At 47.2% G+C, this 18,583-nt stretch overlaps 1 protein-coding gene across 3 annotated transcripts in view; it reads right to left on the bottom strand.

The window, feature by feature from the left end:
- CACNG2 (calcium voltage-gated channel auxiliary subunit gamma 2) overlaps window positions 1-17,862 on the bottom strand; it is a 52,155-nt gene extending 34,293 nt beyond the window's left edge. Inside the window, exons 1-2 of one of the 3 annotated variants that reach the window (XM_010410529.3) lie at window positions 17,549-17,862; window positions 16,862-17,007 (exon numbers count right to left, since the gene is read on the bottom strand). In XM_010410529.3, coding sequence (XP_010408831.1) covers window positions 16,862-17,003 — 142 coding nt within the window. In that variant the 5' untranslated portion in view covers window positions 17,004-17,007; window positions 17,549-17,862. Of the gene's footprint in view, window positions 1-16,495; window positions 16,762-16,861 lie in introns of those variants that run through there. The other 2 variants (XM_010410528.3, XM_039570893.1) reach the window with 2 other exon arrangements.
- Window positions 17,863-18,583: the final 721 nt, after the last annotated feature.

Below are 18,583 nucleotides of genomic sequence, written 5' to 3'. Positions count from 1 at the left end.
CTGCAGTCTTTGTGAATACTTGGCTAACCACTTAACCTTCCCATGTCTGGAATTTTCCACAAATAGAATGGGCATGGGAGCATTTTCTTGTGCTCCAGGGACACTGGGTGATGGAAAGCATCAAAGGGTGTAAAACCATGCACTACCAGAACGGCTTCTATTGCTCTGAGCCGAGGACAGCAATCGCATGCATAGAAAACACAAGTTGAAACCTCACCCAGCAGCGTTGGTTTTGCTGCTGAAAACTGGGACATTGCCTTCAGTAAACCATCTGCTAGCCTTTGTTTACCTGACCAGTGATGGCACCAGTGGGTTTGGAATGTCATCTTGATTGGCACCAGTAAAACTTTCATACCATGATCTGCTACTCTGTTCTAGAGGGGCCATGTGTGTCACGGAAAATAAACTTATTTTGAGAGGTTTAAAAAAATTATTGAGACTATCCTTACATTCCTTTTCTGCAAAAGTAAGCAGCAGTTACTACTCAACTAACCACACAGACCTCACAGGGGGCCATAATGATCCTTAAAAAAACCCCTAAATTAGTCTCTCTATGCATAAAAATGTCAACATTTTAAACTCATGCCATTTGAAGTGACTTCTGTAGGGAAGCTGTGGATTTCCAGCTTTCTCAGTGGTATCTGAAGCAGGATGGTTGGTGTGGGGGTTAAAGGTGGCTTTGTGCTGCGTTTGTGTTTTTCTGATCACCAGACCAGAAGAGATGGGCTTAGTCTCTGATGCAAGCTGGATTACCTCAAGGCTGTTGTAACATATACCTGACCAAATCCTGACTGAAAATAAGGGACCACTGTAGCAGGGGACTCCTGGAACATGATTTCTTGTTACTTGTACTGTTTATCCTTTGGCCACATCCCCTCACTGAGGAAAAGTTTCTGCATTCCTTGGCTATGTGGGAGTTCCTGGTAACAGGAATCTAAACCACCAGTGTGCAGCAATGTTAGCACAGGGCAGGATCTGACTGCATGGAGTCAGGCGGAAATACAATTAACTGAAATAGCATGATGCTTTCTGTCTGAAAAAAAGAAGCTGCTGCCTCAAGACTAGATCTTATTCATTTTGGGCCTTGGGCAGGTGTTATTTTGGAAAGCAAAATCACAAATGTCACGGTGTCTGCTTAAACTAATAAATGAGAAAAATGCACATTTTCCAGGGAAGAGGTACTTCAGCCATGAGAAGTGGCCTTAACCCGGTGCAGTAGAAGGCTACGCAGCAAACCCTTCTCATCATTCCCCTGATGCACTCCAACAGGGCTCCCAGTGAGTTCAAGAGATGGTATCTGAGGAACCCAGCATGACCTCAAAAAAACCTGTGTGGCACAGCAGTACCTGATAGGACCAGTGCAAATCCCCATGATAACCTAGCATGACCCACAAGACTGACCCTGTGACAACATTTGATTTACGGCAAATGACATGGATTTAATCACTCACTGGAGAATGCCGAATGACGCAGCACAGCGTTGCTCACTGTGGCTCTACTGAACTGGCACGCTCCGATTGGCTTCGGGAACACACCCATTGGGTGATTCATACAATTAAAGAGCTGCCAATCCTCCCAACACTAATGAAATGCATCTCTATTTTACTGGTAGCACTTTCTAGCAACCCATTTAGGCTTTTCTGCTGCTCTCATCACCCTGAGGTATGAGCACATCACAATTGATGGACAGCTGGTTTGCAGTTGAGGTTAAAAGGAAAACCTGGTTCCAAATAGGATGGAATGGAATAATTCATGAGTTTATAAGCAGAATACAAATATTCAGTCAGATAATTAATTGCTATACTGACTTAGCACGGGTTGGATGACATACCCCCACCTTGGGAGGGGGACACATTAACATTAATCCAGAAATGCTAAGAACTGTGTGTTCTAAGTAAACCAGCGTTACAAAATTGCAGCGTGTAAACTATATCTCACATGGGGTTTGTGATTTCCTGCACACCATGAAAAGACTCTGTGGTTCTTCTCCACTGGAAGGAAAAGAAAAGATAGCTTCAAGGTGCACAGCAAGCTGCCTCCTAAGATCACTGATGTATGAGCATACATCAACCAAAGCAGGTGTATAGGGCTCAGTCCTCAAATTCATTCCAGTTGATTCAGCCCATTTAATAGCACAAAACAACAAATAATTTTGCTTACATTCCATCTGGAGACATTCTTTCCGTAGGGGAAACTTTGGATGACATAAATTAAGGGACATGTGGGCTCTGCTTAAGACTCTTCTCTTCTTTTGTCATTCTGGACCGACTATGATCCAGACATGCTGGAAGATTTAGTCTATCTAGGACAGCCAATAGGGTCTGTCATGTACTAAACTAGTTCAACAGTATTCTCTCAAATCTTGCAAAGGATCTACATTTTTCTATTAGAGCCTCAGTTTCCCTTACTTCCCTTGGTCTAACACCCATGAGGATCCAGCTCGCTTTCTTCCCTGCTTGAAGATTAAATCTTTCCTCAGCGTAGGCTCTATGCTGATTCCCCACTCATTTTTTGCTGCTGTACAATTAAAAATGAGATTCTCCCTCCTTCACTCTCTCCACCCTCCTAATCTAATGCCCTGGTGTTATCCTGATAACAGCATGTAGAGATGTGAACAGATCTGCCTCCCATCTTGTCATCTTCTCTCACGTATCCGACCCAGTTCCCAGGGCCTGATTTTGTACAACTATGAACGTTTAGTCTTGAAAATTGATCATTGGCCCAGAGGCTAAATGTTTGTTACCCGGAAAAAAAAAGATGACATTACAGTTATTCTTATTTTAGGTCCTGAAAAGGGCAGGAAGTCCTACTACGTTAGCAGTGAAATGAACAAGAGTGGCTCAAGAGGGTCTTGACAGGTTCCAAAAGTCACAACATTTGAAAGAACAGTCCACATCTGATCACCTATCAACAATTTATCAATAGCTCAGTGATTAAAAACAAAGCTCTTTCACTTCATTAAACACATTCAGTGCCGTTTGCTCTACATTCCAAATGGCTGAACTGATGTTCCAGTGCAGCCTATTTTTAGTCTTTCTGATTAGTTCATTATTTGGGAAAAGCTACTGACTGTGTATCTGTTGCAGAGATCTAATTCTTCATGTGGATCCCAAGGAAGAGAAGAAGTTCATATAGGTCTTAAGAATTTATTGGGATGTGGGTTCGACCACCATCCCTGCTGTGGTGCAGCTCAGTGAAGTGATGAGCATGGAGCTTTCCTCTCCTTGAGTCTTTTCCTTTATTTTTGTTAAAGGAAGAAACCCAGTAATATATTATACTTTTTTTTTTTTCCCCAAGAAAACTAAGATGTAGATTGACAAAACTAGCAGTCTCAGTGAGAATTAAACAAGATACTCAAGTGATCTCTTGGGTGTCTGAGTAAATCACCACCTCCAGATCAGATTTTATTTATTTTGAGAACAAACTATTTCTTTGCTGGTAAATCCTGCAGTTTTGTCATGAATCCAATGAATTTTCACTGGTAAGTGACAACCCTAGAGACAGAAGTGGCCGTGTATCCCCAGGGCAGATACCACATGGGCAAAAGCATTCCAGCATTGCCTCTTCAGCAAGCTTCAGCCCTCATGTGAAAGGACAGGATCTGCAGGTCACATGGAGATCTGTGTCCTTCAGCCCTGCCTGCTAAAACTGCAAAGGAGAAATCCAGCTGTGATGGCATCTTCTAGCTCACAATTTCTCAAGCACTTGCACACATGTCTGGGCCAAGCTCCATTTCAGAACCCCAAATAATACAGTACCCTTCCCATAGGAACAGAATGAGATGTGATCATTCATTTCTTTCAGACCACCTGTGGTTACCAAGCATGGGGGGAAACCCCTCCAGTCACACAGGCATGCCTGTTTGTGGATGTGAGAATTAGGTTTGGACTGAGAACTGAGAGAGGATCTTACTGCAAGTCCCCATGGCACAGTGTAATGTGACCTTGCATGGGTTTTGGAATCTGCACACCTGAGTAAGTGCTGCATCCTGACAGCTCTCAGACACAGCTAATTTGCCTGTGAAGGGCACCATGCTTGAGTAGCCATTAGATCTTGAAACACCTAAGCTAGCTTGCTTAGAGTTATTTGGGAATCTCCTCCTGGCACTGCCTGGTGCTGGGCAGGCATGCCCTGTTCTGCATTCTGTCCTGCCTGGAGAAGGAGATGAAATCAGTTCTAGGTGCAATACCCTCTTAGTGATGTCAAAAGCAACAACACAGAAACAAGTTCTACACATTTTCTGTCTTCTGCTATGCTGCCTTTCATATGTCATTTGTCATCTTAGATTGTCACTTCTTTGATGTAGGGACAACAGCTTTTGTGTATGCACAGTGTCTAGCATAAAGGTGTTTCCACCCTATGTGAAGCAGTTTTGGTGCAGCTGCAATGGCACAACGGCAAGAAAAGGTAAAATTCTCAGAAAACCTCTGCCGAAGAACAGCAGCTGGAGAGGAGCATTAAATGTTAGTTCCCCTGCTTTACCAGAGTTAATCTAGCCAAGCCATGGGTTCTCTGCCATGAAAACTGTACCCAAAGACTCCAGAAGAAGGACAAATTCATGTGCTTCCAGCTATGAGATCAGCAGAGAGCCTCAAAGTATGAGGTGGTCATAACTGCCTTTTTTGGCATCACCAAGTCAAGTCTAAAATTTCATGCTCTAACTAGTTTGTTTCTTCTTTTTGCTAACCTTTTCTTTTTCTACGTTATTGCATGTAGCCAAAACCACTGGTCACACTTTCCAAATTGCTGTAGGTCCAAATTTGCTTGGTCTATGGGATTAATCCTGCCCTGCCTTTCTATGTCTGAACCCTTCTTTCTCCCATGGACTGGGGCAGGAAGAAGCAAGAGGGAAGGCTGTTAGTGGTGGCAGATGTTGGCATCAGCAGGTGAAAATCCATCCCATTCCACAATTCAGAGAAGGTGGATGAGGGGGTCAGTCTCTCCATCCATCAGCTCAAGCTGATACTGCTGCTTCTCTCAGCAATTCATACCTCTCCTACCTCTGAGTCCCAGGGTTTCTTCTGACTCATCTTCCTCTTTCAGACCATGTATCTCAATTATCTCCTTCCAGCACTCACACTGCACTCCTATTACCACCTTCCCTTGTCATGCTGTGGCCAAGTCCTTGGTCTCCTCTTGCCTAATGTTTCCTTCTGGCCAGCCATGCTTTCCAGCTGTCACAGACCCTTCCAGCCCCAAATGTCTCTCCATTACCAGCATGCAGAGATGCTTTCCTTCACAGCTGAGTCAGTTTATTCCCAGAAACAACCCATCCCTTCAGTTTCTGCAGAAGAATAAAAGTCCTCCCTGGTCCTGGTGCCTTTATATCCTCACAATGCTCTTTCTCACAGTCTTGCTTTGCTCTGAATGCTTTCCCCCTCACTGTTCCTGTAAATGTGGGCCAAGCTGTAATGATGCAGCACTCAGAAAAACATCTTTCTCCTGTGATCTTAGACAGCCCCTGGAATTAATTCCTGGAAAGCCATTCTTGGCCTTTCTGAGTTATGCTTTCCTGTGAACAGATGGACAAAGTGATGGATGAAGAGGGGAAGAACGGAACAATGATTGAGATAGAGTGGTGCAATGATTAGGTGCTCACCTAAAATTTAGAAAAATTGTCAATCCCGTGCATTTTCCTGTGCTGTGCTGCTGTTTGCATTGCAATTCACGCAGCAGGGTAGACATATTATTTTCTCTTTTGCTCCCTTTCCCAACAGCAAAGCAGCTGCACTGCTCTGCTCTTGGCAGTTGTTCCCTTTGAGACTACTGAATACAATTCCAATGGAGCCTTCAGCTGAAGGACACTGTGCAATGTTGAGCTCCAATTACCTCCAACAGCAAGCCTGTTCACAGCTGCTCTGTTGCCCCAAGCCCTTGCACTTCATGAGAGACTCTATCATCCTCCCAGGTTTCCTCCCAAATTCTCCAATTGAACTTTTTTTGTGAATTTTCTCTTCCTTGAAAGAAATACATGGCTCCTACTTTTGGAGACACAAGGGGAGCAGGAGAGATTAAAATAACTCCATGTCTAGAAGACTTAGAGGTCTAGCCCATTGTGCAATCCCTCCAAGCCTGGAAGATATGAAGGAACCTAAGCCTGGTTATTTCTTGAGGGAGCAGCTACATGTCTGCACTTCTGTTATTTCACAGGTCATCTTACAATTGTGCTGCATACACTGAGATCATAGGGCTCCAGGCAGGCATTTTGAGCAATATCTAGGACAGAAGCTTCTACACCAAATTGTAGCATCCCCCATACCAAAAGCATGCACTGCAGTAGTGCTCTGAAGCAATTGGAGGAGAAAGGAGCCTGGAGATAGCTATTCCTGGACCTTTCCTCACGCCCACCCAACTGCATTTCCACAGTACATTGGGGATCTCAGTCTCTCACTCAATTGTTTCCACTGGATACCAGCCCCTCTCGCTATCCCCAAAATACACTAAACCAGCTCTTCACCCTGCTTACAATGTTCCTGCTCTCTGTGGCCAGTTATGAACTCCCAAACACAGGGAAACCATCCATCCTGTGGTCATGAAATTCAGTAAAACTTCATAGTGACTCCAGCTTATTCCCTGTACTGAATTTCTTAGTCTCTGAATATTTGATTTCTGTCTCCCTCCCCCCTGCCTTCAGGCAGGATGACATTCTTTTCTGCTCAAGTCCTTTCAGGCGCTACTGATCTTGAAGCTCCCCAATTACAACCACTTTTCTTGCTATGGTGACACCTTAAGAGACAACAGCAGCTGCCTATAAAGGGCCTCTGCCATCTGTTTCCTCTGCCACTTCTTTGAGACAGCTCTAGTTATATACAGAAAAATATTTATCACAGTTCATTCACTCCTCACTCAAAAATGAGCAAGAGGAAAATGTCTTCTTTCATGATTCTGCCACTACCCTTCAAAAACCCATGACCCTCAGCCTAAGGAAAAGGGCAATGCTTGAATCTAAAACGAAGCAGCAGAAATTCTTGATGATTGATCCCTTGAGACCCTGTACTCTGAAGGCAATTCTGGGGGGCATCTACATTCGGGAAGGACTCCTCGTGGCTGTCTAAAAGGCAACAGTCAAAATTAGACCACTTCATCTCAACCGCCAATCTTTCATAGCGATCGTATCTGAAAGGAGATGCATGTGTGCACACGTGCACACGCATATTTGAACAGACTTGGTTGTGAGTCCTTTTCCACCACTTCTCCAAAGAGGCTGAATGGGATGGGATCAAGGGGACTAGTTTCTACCCAGGAGGACCATGGGCTAGAAATGTAAAGGGAAGGGCAGAAATGTCATCAGGCGTTAGGGCTGTGGGAGAAAACTGCAGACATGAGAGATGATGTGGAGAAAAATGGAAGAGAAGAACAAACAGTGAATTCTGAAGAATAATGATGAAGAGAATGAAGAGAAATGGAAACCAAGGGTGAAAAAAAATTGAACTAAGAAAGAAAAATATTATGCAACATCCTCAGGAGGAGATAAAGCTCCAGGACCAGGTTCTCAGAAATTTACTGTTTACAAAGGACAGGTCACAGTAAGGTTGCAGAAGTCAGCAAACAGGGTTGGATGAAAAGTCGTTTGATTCACAGTGGTCTGTGATACTGAATGGACACAACCTTAAACCTGGGAAATATTCAGTGTTCAAGCATGATCCATCTCACTGCAGCTACACTGGTGATATAAACAAGACCTGAAGAAAGAGAGAAGTTCTCTGAGTGATAGCAAATTTAAGAATGAAACGTTGTTATGAAGGAGTGGGAGGAGAAAAATAAAACAGGCACTAAAAAAAAAATCATGTTCCGAAGGAGAATGAAAACTGAGAAATAGGAAGAGAAAAATCAGAAAGGGATAGAAAATCCAAGGAACGGAGGTGGATAGTGTTATTCTTTATTTGACAGAATGTATTCTTTATACAACAAGCTAAATCAGAAATTTATACTTGCTTGCTTCTAGCAAAAACACACATCAGAAAAATCCCTACCCATGAATAGGATGACATTGCATTCTCAAGTTTTTGTATACCATCCTCATTTTCTGTTTTTCACAGCTAGCAGATAGGAGTGTATGCTCTGGGGGAATAGGAAGTGCAGGATAAAGTCCCTATGCTTCTCTGGGGAGTTATAGATTTGATAGGAAGCTAGTATAAATACTTTAGTCACCTGTGCCACAGAAACAGAAGTGGATTTCACCTCTTCTGCAGGGCTTGGTATGAAGACTCTGATTGTGTAGTTTGGAATTTTATGGAAGAACTTTTCTGTAACACAAGGAGAATAAATGGGGCTGGGAGGCAGAAAACAGTCAATAAAAAAGAGATTCAAATAAAGATAGAAATGCAGAAAGAAGAGAAAGGGAAAGGTGAATGCCAGCAAGTTCATGGTCACCTCTGCCATTTTACACACTCACCCATCCAAGGTGAGGAGTCTGTATGAGAATCTTTGCCCCACAGGAAGGGCAGCCAAGTTGAATTTTTCTAATGAGGGTGAAAGATGATGAAAATGGGAATAGTTTGAAAAGGAACTGCTGGCCTTGGTGAACAGCTGGCATAAATAACTGCAGAATCTCATTAACTTTGGGGCTGTCTCACCCACTCATACTAGAAGTGAATTTAGCCCCTGGTTTGTTGGGTACATCACTGGTGGAGCGGGGACACGCAGTGACCTTGGGGCATGGCTGTTTAAAGCACGCACAGCCCTTCCTCAGCCTCGCTCTCCCCTTGCTTACACGGGCAGTGTTAGCAGCTCCATCCGAGTCACCGAGGTTACATCAGTGCACACGAGGGGAGAACTGGGCCTCCATCTCTTGTGCATAGAAACACTACAGTACTGTACGTCATCAGATGCCAGTGCAGTAATCATTTCCACAGATACAAGAGAAAAGAGACAACCTCGTTTCTAATTTAGTCGTGATAGCATCAAAGAGACCCAAAGCCTATTGCTTTCTGGGAAGCAGGGACTTCAACAATAATAATTCTTTGCACATATATAGCACCTTCATTGCCAACTACTTACTTTATACCCTGGGGTGTGAAGAAAAAGGACTCCACTTAATTCCATATGCTCTTAATTGCTTTCTATCCCAGATACTTCCTAGAAAAATATGATAGAAATACCTAAACTCACTGTTAATTTGTCAAATTAGGGCAGTCATTGACATCAGCAGAAATGCAGGCCTAGTTTGCATCTTACATTGCAACTGCACAGCATAGCACCTAGAAACAAAAGAAATGCCAGACAAAGTAAATCTGAGCTCTGTTTAATCCCTGACAAATGTTTCAGGGAAGAGGCAAGAACCACATGGCAGTCAGATAGGGGATAGACTGCCCTTGTGAAATGTTATCCTAGTTTTTATGGCGACTGACTTAATTGCTGAATTACAGAACACCCAAAATGCTGTTCACATCCATTAGGAGGATGCTTAATTTTCGTGAACTCTGTCGTAAATGCCCACTTGCTTGCTAAATGTTGTTAAAATCTTGGCCATGAGAGCTCCAGTGGCAATGAGCTCCACAGCCCTGATATGCATCAAATGAGAAAGCTTTAACTGGGTCTCCGGTGACTCATGTCAGGTCCTCTTGTCTGTGTGTTACAAAATGGGGAAATCAAGAGCTACTGATCCACCTTCTCTAGCCCATTCATTATTCAACACAATCCAATCACTTTCCCTCTCATTCACCTCCTTTTCCAGGCAAACATGCCTAGCTTTCATGCACACAGTCTTTCCTACTCTTCCTTGTCCCTGTCCCCCTTTTATGAACCCTATTCTTTGCAACACCCCACCCTTGGATGGCCCTTGCTCCTGCACTCTCTGCTATCTTCTTTGCTCTACTCCTTATGCCTGGGGACTTGCTGGTGGTGGGTTTTCTGTCTGCAGCCATGTGCTGCAATAGACCATTAACAGCAGTGTCCCCATTTTGGCACCCCGTGAGTCGCCACGGTTCATGTAGAGCCCTGCATGGTGCACAGTCCCCCTTTTCTCACCAGCCAGTGATACCCTCTGCCCCTCCTCACTGAGGTTCATTCAGGCAACCATGGGGCTTGGAGCCTCCAGACCCATTCACCTCCCCACCTTAGGTATTCCTGAGAATCTCAGAGAAAATCATTCCCCTGAAAACAGTTCAAAAAGGACGACTGCTCGCTGACACTCTTCTCCCCGATAACCAGAGATCCTTCACTGTAGTGCACAACAACTGCCCCAGGGTTATGGCTTCAGAGACCCTTATTCTCCACTTGGATCCTGGCCTGATCCATGTCTGAGGGTTGCCAGGGAGAGCATTTAGGGCTGCCACGAGCTCCTTCCAGCCCAGTTGCTGGCTGCACGCAGATGAGCCAGCTCATCAGCTGAGCTGCCAGTGAGCCCTCCGGCCATGGGAGGTTGGAGGCAGCAAAGTGGAGGGAGGTTGGCTTGACCACAGGCAGTGAGAAATGAGGGGAGCAAAGGGAGGGGCTCGGGTCTCACCCCCCTCAGAGGTAGCTGAGCTGCCATAGGGGTAAGAGGAGATAGCGACAGCAACTGGTGTCATACACTGCTTTGAGGAGGGGGCACTGGCTGAAGAAAGGAGGAGGGGGACAGCCAGAAAGAGGTTGGAAAAGTATTTGTTTAGAGCATACAGGCAGCACGGCTCCAAAAGAATGGGGTCCTTTGGCTGGGGGGAATGACTGTATGTAAGATGGGGTAAAGCCAGGGGAAAATGATGGCCGGGAGAAGAGGAAAGAGGAGAGATGTGACAGCAGGAGCAAAGGGGACAGAGAAGAGCAAGGACAAGATAATATAACAGAGGAAAGAGCAAGGGGGATGGGCCTCAGAGAACTTGGAGACAAACAGGGAGAAATAATGAAGGAGAAGATGCTTTTGAGAGAAAGCACAGAAGAGACATAAAGATGAAAGGGAAAAATAAAGAGGAAAAACAGGGGAGGGAAACGAGAACAAATTGAAATGGAGATGGATAGAATGAGTCAAAGATGGAGGGTGAGGAAAAAGCTGGGGTCATACAGGCAAGAGAAAAATAACTTTTAGGCGTATTGTATTTACATTCCGTTCTGCGTATGCCTAACCTGCTCCGCGTTCTGTGTTTCCCCTGCTGGGTGGCTGCTGCCTTGGGTTGGGGGCTGTGGGGGGGAGGACATGGAGCAGGAGCCCCATTGTAACCCATTCCCCCAGGAGCAGCCCCCTTCCCTCCTTGAGAGCCCCCTTCAAGGGGGAAGGTTTCGTGCCCGTGAAAGGAAGGCAGCAGCACATCCCCTGACAACGAGTGCAATATGGAAGGGAGAAGCAGCGCAGAATGGAGCAGCGAGGGCTCCCCCTGGGATAAACCGGGTATGCTTGATTGGGAATCTGCTCTTAAAACAGGGGCAGGGGGCAGAGCCATCTGAGAGCCTGAAATGTTCCCTGCTCCCCCCGGCAACCTCCTCGCTACTGCTTTTAAATTAAATAAATATGGAGATTCTGCTGTCAAACCTCAGCAGTCCTCCCCCAAAACTCTTGCTTAGATCATACCAAACCGCAACCAAGTGAGACGGGGGCTCAGAGGGCTGCATGGGGAAAGGGGTGGGTTAAAAGGGAAATATTAGATAGGAATAGCTCCTGGTCTCCCTGGCAAAGAGACATTTGTTCTAGCTCTGTGTAATTTCTTTATACATTACTGCTGCCACACTGCATCTCCATGTCCCTCCCACTGCATTTCACTCTCACTCTTTTCAGCAAGGCAATTTCTGGTGCATTTCAGGACAATATTAACCCATTCCTCTTTCTCTGTCAGCAGGAAGATTCATAATTTAAAAGCAATTTAAAACTCTGTTCTGGCAACTCACTAGTGAGGAACAGCATTTCCTTGTCAAATCTTACAAAGGAGCTGAGCTTGCAGGTCTCAGCCCCTCAAATCCCTGCCTTCTCAGTGACTTCAGTCAGGTGTGAATTTAAGCTGAGAGGAGAACCAAACCCACCCAAGTCTGGGATCCTGAGTAATTCTTCTTCACCATCTGCCACCCCACTTTTTAAAATCCTTTGTCTTCCTCTTCACCCAAGGCCTGTCCAGCTCTGAATCCTTTTTCTCCCCAGCAGATGCAATGCCAGCAGCAATCAGCTCTGTGCCCGGTCATTTCCTCCTGCTGCATCTCATGGCTGGGCTAGGATGCTCCTGGTCCTGAACTGTGAAGACATGGAGACCCTGACTTAATCTACTGCTATGTCCACTGAATTTTCAGAAAAGGCCCTGGATTAGGTCAGCAAGGATGCGAGGAAAGAACCCTGGTGGGTTTGTGGATCCTTGGAAGTAGGACGGCAGGCAATTCTGCAGAGCAAAACTAGGGTCGTTGACAGAAACAACGGCTGAAAGAAAGAAAATCATGAAAGGTAAGAGGGAAAATAGGGAAAAAATCCTACACATAAAATGGATGTGAAAGGAAAGAGGTGCACCAGGAACAAACAGCAGTGGGAGAAGGCAGTGAGAGGAAGCGACGCAGCGCCAGAATCGTCTGGCAGAAGCCTGTCCACTGCCTGTGCCCTGCCTCACTTTGCTGTCAGCTCTTCATTTTCGCAAACACTGAATCTGCACTTAGCTCTCATGCACTGTTCAGATATAACAAGCTGGAAAGGGAACAGATCAGCTCATTAATTCTCCTTGGGAAGGGTCTCTAGGCAGGAATTATTTTCTCCACCAACATCCATTCAATTACTTGCCTTCACACCAGTCAGATCTACAGGGATGTCTAACCCCATGCGCATCACTCATGCCTGCCTGCCCTGGACTCTTCTCTCCTGCCTTCTCAGTATAAAAGCCTCCCAGACCTATCTGTTTCTTAATAATAATGACAACATGACAAAACCAATAACCTACAGATATAAAATACATTTCATTTTCTTGCTTCATAAGACCCTGATAAGGCATCGTCCCTCACTTTTTGAGATCCTGTAGGAGATCTACAGGAGCTAATGAAAGAATTAGAAAAGGCATCACTCATAATAAAAAGTGGTTTTAAAACATTCAGGGCCAAGAAGGAATTAGGCTGGAAGTTCCGCAGCCATTTCAAAGTTGTAAGAGGTGCAGCATCCATGTGGGGCATGAGCTTGCAGATCTCAATTGTTTGCTGTTTGTGTGTGTTTTGTACCTATACAGTTAAAGGGCTGAGAAAAAACATTTTTCTTGAAGGGCAGAGACTTTGGAATGGCCCAGAGACCTATCTGGGCAACCCCAAAGTCTGAGAGAGAATCATCTTGAGGAGGATTAGGAAAAAAATCAGAAGCATGATCTGCAGTAATGTGAACTGACACCACCTGTCTGCTTGAGTCCCATGATGGAGCAGGGGTGCGCTGTAGGAGAGAAGAAAGGGGGAAAATAAATCCGAATAGAGGAGTAACTTCCCAAATGGCACTCTTCTTTGAAGTAATACAAAGATCTGAAAATGCTGACTGACAGTCCATTGTAGGGAATAGAATGACTGAAGAGAGGGAAACCCAAAAATTGAGAGCCTGGGGACCAAATTCTCCAAGAGGAGATTGCAATTCTGACCGCAACATACCTATGCATACAGCCCAAGATAAGTGCTCACATCCTTTTTTCCTACTGGAAAAAAAGGCCTCCTTCTTGTCCAAGAAGAGAAAAGACAATTTAGCAGGATAACTTGAACATGAGGTGTCCACCATCTCTGACAGCCTACAGTGTTGACTAATGCCAGTGTTCCTCCACGTTTCCAGAAATGAAGGCAACATCAGCAGAGGCTTCCTACCAGTAGCAGATGGCAGTTTGGACTCCTTCTTTGATTATTTTCTTGTTAAAAAGCCTCCTGCCCTTCTCTTCACTACCTCTCCTCACTCTATAGACATGCCCTGACATCCACCCCAGGCAGAGGAGTGTCTATCCCACATCCTTTGTCAGGTGCCTCTGCCACACCGTGGGCAGGCTGTGAACAGATCCAAGGCTTTTGTCCTTTTTACAGCCTCCTGGGACTAAGCCCTTTCCTCCACAAATCTACCCACTCTATGTATCATGGGGGAAAGGAGCCTTTGCTGCATCCTTCTCTCTCCTGTTCATGAGCAGGAAGCTTTCACTGGGAGAGGGAATCAACCAGGGACGCTCTTCTGATTCCTTCTGACAAGAAAGAAGATAACCCCCCTAAGGTGATCAGACATGACAGTAAGAACCCTGCCATCCAAGGGCTGGTGGGGATATTTGGCTGTGCTGTCCTGGGACCAAGAGAGTGCCAGCCACCACCTCATGCAGGCTGTGGGGCTGAGGGAAGCCAAGCAGAGGCATCCCATCAGTGCCAGTGCCAAACCTATGCTGTGCCACCTCACGAGGCAAACCCATGCTCAGGGCCTGCACAGCATGTGCCCATGGGGATGGTTTTGCCCTCTGCTGAGATGCTCTTGCAACAAATTCTTTATCTAAGTTTTAGTGCAACCTGTGCCCTCAGGTGAGGGACTCAGAGCTGGGCTTGACTTCCCTGTGGTGCATTGCACCCTCCTACCCCACTTGCTGCTGCTGCCCAGCAGTTGGGAGCTGGGGGATTGGGCCAGCCCAACCCTCACGTGTGTGGGGTGAGTGAGAGCACCCTGCCAGGGCCGTGCAGGTTGTGCTCAGGCTGCATTTCACACCCTTCACGCAGGGCTATGATTTTAAGCCCACTGGAGAGCATCAGCAGGGAGAGCAGAGGACCTGGGCTAGCAGCACAACATTGTAGGGGCTGGGGGCACTTCAGAGCTTTTAATTGGAAGTATCCTGGCACATTCTTTTGCCATGCAAGCCACTTCTCAACAGTGCCTGTGGGGTCCTGTCAGATGTAAAGGAGAAGGAGCCCCGAGCTCCTCCAATCTGACAAACCTCACCCGCCCCTTCCTCCTCCCCCTCAGACCGCGTCCCTCTGGGTACGGCTCTGTGGGCAGATAGACATGATCTGAATTCACTGCCTCTCCTGGCTGGGGTCCTCATACCTTCTACCTCCACACCAGCCTCCCTCCGCCCTCCAGCTTGGGGACATGGCTCAGGAAGGGAGTTCATCCCCGCAGCCTCTCTTCCCTGCATGGCTTTGCATTTGGGCTTTTTTTTTTTCCCTTCTCTCTCTCATTAATTTTTAATTAAGGAGATGTCTCCTTCCCTGGTTGTAATGAACATCTGTGTGAAAGGCTTTTCATTTTTTATTAATATATACCTCTATGTATTTATCTATTTGCAGGAAATCTGTGCATGTGTGTGAGCAAGTGTGTTTAAAACATCCCCCATTAATTTACTGCTATTGATTTTCTGGCGTGGATACAGCATATAGTATTCAGCATAGAGCTCCTCTGCAGGATATGTTAAAAGGCAGCAGTTTGGGTTGACAAAGGGCACTAAATGCAGTATGCGTCAAATAGACCATCGCTCAATGAAGTCACTTAGCTATTCAAAACATGTCCAGCCATCACTCAACCGTTTGCACCAAGAACGGGGGGGAAATTCACGCTTCTTCCTGGACACAACCATTTCCAAACAGCAGCTTTAGCTTTCTTTGGTGAGAGACATCAAAACATACATAGTTTATTTCCCCCTTCCCCCTGCCTTCCATCTCCCGGTGCCGGGTTAAGAAAATCAGTTCTGCGGTACCCACTTGCCGTTCTCTCCTGACAGGGAGCTCCAGGCACACCCAGCTCCCGTGGACACCGGCAGACACTGATCTTATCCCTGGATGCCCATGAACCCCTGGCAGCCCACCGTCCAGCTGGGAGCTGATTCACAAACAGGGCTTTCACAATGGGCTGGAATGTGTGCTCCTGTGCTCTCACTCTCTCCTTCTCACTACGTGTGTAACATAAACCACGCATTTACATCGGTTGCCCCTCTCCCTCCAGCACAGGCTGAAGACCACCTCCCCAGCCCACACGTACGCCAATAGCAGGACTCAGCAACACATATTTAAAAGCGAATCACTGGCCCCTCTTTTCTTTCCCCCTCCCTTTAGAACGTCTGATTCCAGAAGTTGGCTGCAGTGGTGTCTCTTCTGTCATCAGACATGTCACTGAGTTGCTATTCAGTTTCACCACATCAGACTTAGGCTGATTTCTCCATTCAGAGAGTTGTTTATTTTAAGCCTTTACCATAAACCTTAAAAAAAAAAAAAAAAAAAAAAAAAAAAAAAAGAGAAACCAAGCAAATCCCCCCCCCAACAACAAACAAACTGGGGAAAAATCCCAGCCCCAAACCAATCAGCAGCCAACTAGACCCCTCTGCACCCAGCCCAGTGAGATGTGGTTGCTTACAGACATTACAAAATGCTCTGAACTCTGTTTGAGATGACTGGTATCATTCTGCATGAGACATTTTGGATGTAACAGGGTTGCTTCTCTTTCTCTCTTTTTCCTTCCTAAAGTGAACTAATAATTGCATTCGAAGTGCTTTGCAATCACCTCCTCCCCACATAGCCCCTCACTCACAGTCTTGTCTTTGCAAATAAGCCATTTGCAAAGAGAGCAATTATTTCACTCTCTGGTTGCAGCTAGAGCACAGCAATAACACAGCATTTTGGCATTGCTTACCCAGGCAATACAAACAAGATGAAGACAGGCAGACTGCACAGTTGCTTTTTGAAAGGATCTCTCGGTGGTTTTGTAACACACACATTATTCCAGTTGGAGAGAGGAAGTGAATTTTTGGGGAAGGTGGGAGGGGGGAGGGTGGGAAAGAAGAAGGGAGAAGGGAATGGAACAGTGAATGTTTTGCCTGTCTTCTTGCCTCTGTGTCCTGAGTAACTGAGCCCACCACTCTCAATCCACGGTGAAAGGAATGAAGTGAGAAAATGGTGGAATGTGGAGGGATTTACTGGGGGGAGGAGGGAGAAATGTGGGGTGGTGGGAGAGGAAGGGGTGGGGGGGGTGGGGGTGTGGAGGTCCAGAATCAAATACCTTCCAGGCAGCAGGTTCTCCATAATCCAGAATGGGTCATGACTTCCTCGTTCTTTTTGCTGGTTTCGTTCTCACTGACAGTTTTAGTCTTGCAAACCCCTCTGGAGTAAAGCCAGTAGTCGGTCCCCACAGCTATGGTCATCAGGCTGAAGGCAGCGAAAGCACCAACGGTGGTTAAAAGCATCTGAACACCTCTGTCAAAGAGCCCCATAATTCTTCATTATACAATACCCAACCGCCTTCTGATTCTTGGGGTGTGTGTGTTTAATAAAATAAAAGAATAATAATTCCGACTAATAATATAATGGGTATAGAGAGAGAGATAGATATCAAAAAAGGGAGGTAAGAAAGCCCACGGAAAAGAGTGTAAATTAGAAAGACCACACGGGAAGAGGCTTGCCTTTTAAATTGGAAACGTTCTGGTTGAAATATAAAAAAAGGAAAAAGGAAAAAGAAAAAAAAAAGAGAGAAAAGAACCAAGAAAAACCAAACAAATAAAGAGAGAACCCCCCCCAAAATGAGACGCCTTAATCCCTTTTTCTAAAATTCTGGTCTCCAGTTTCCATATGTAATGGCTAATTTGGAGATGGCTTCCACAGTGAACAGGGGAGCAGCAGCAGCATCCTCAACACAATCTCTCATTATCTGGACCTAGACAGTTAGAGACTGTAAGAGCAGAGATGCAACCTTCAGTCTTCTTGCTTAGCTCTGCAGCCTGCGCCATGAAAATCCTTTTCCTTCCCAGTTATCTTCCTTGGGTTTTTATTTTTTTTTTTCCCGGCAGCGGCAGTCGCTCCAATCCTCTCTCACTTTTTCTTGCTCGCTTCTCCTTCCTTTTGCTCGCTCCTACCACCAAGCCAGAGTGCCCAGTATACTGTAAGCCCTTGATTTCAGCTGAACAGGTGCCGAGGTCTTGCCTCCCATGGCTTTTCCGCACAGCCGCGGCGCTCGCTCCCGGCGGAGGTGGGCGAGGAGAGAGGGGGGCTCCTGGGGTGGGGGGTTGGGGAGGGGGAGGAGGGGGACAGGCGCGGCGCCCCTCCGGGCGGGGGGCGCGGAGCGGAGCCCGGCTGCGGCACCCCCTGCCCCGCGGCGGCCCCCGGCGACTCCCGGGCCCCGCTACTGCATCAAGGCGGCGGCGGCGGCGTTGGCGGCGCGGCGCTGGACGGCTCCCCCGCGGCGGCGGCGGCGGCGGTGTTGGTGTCGGTGTCGGCGCTGGCCGGCGGTGCTGCAGGACAGCTCCCCGGGCGGCGGGGCGGGCGGAGCGCTCCCGGGCCGGCGGTGCTGCAGGACAGCTCCCCGGGCGGCGGTGCGGGCGGAGCGCTCCGCGGCCCGCGGTGCTGAAGGACAGCTCCCTGCCCGCGCCGCCCGCCCTGCCCGCGCCGCCCGCGCCCCAGCATCCGCGGGCGGCAGCCGCCCTCCTCCTCCGCCCCGCTCCGCTCTGCGCGGGCACACACAGGCAGCAGGCAGGCAGCGAGGGGCGGGGGGGCAGCCTGCCCCCGCCCTGCGCCTCGCCCGCTGCTGCCGGCACCGGCAAGGGTCGCTCCCCCGGGGCCGCCGCGGAACCCAGGGGAAGACGGAGCTGGGGCGCTCCCTCGCTTACCGCCTTTCCCGCCCCACCGCCGCCCCCCAGCTCAGCCTCCTTCGTATCTCCGTCGTGGGTGCCCGGAGCTGGGAGTGCGACCCGCACACCGCAGTTAGACCCGCACAAAACTTCAGTCAGCC

This window comes from Corvus cornix, chromosome 1A (genome assembly GCF_000738735.6).
Source record: "Corvus cornix cornix isolate S_Up_H32 chromosome 1A, ASM73873v5, whole genome shotgun sequence".
Taxonomy (NCBI): domain Eukaryota; kingdom Metazoa; phylum Chordata; class Aves; order Passeriformes; family Corvidae; genus Corvus; species Corvus cornix.
The sequence above is the reverse complement of the archived record's forward strand: the minus strand, read 5'-3'. Positions and strand labels throughout refer to the sequence as shown.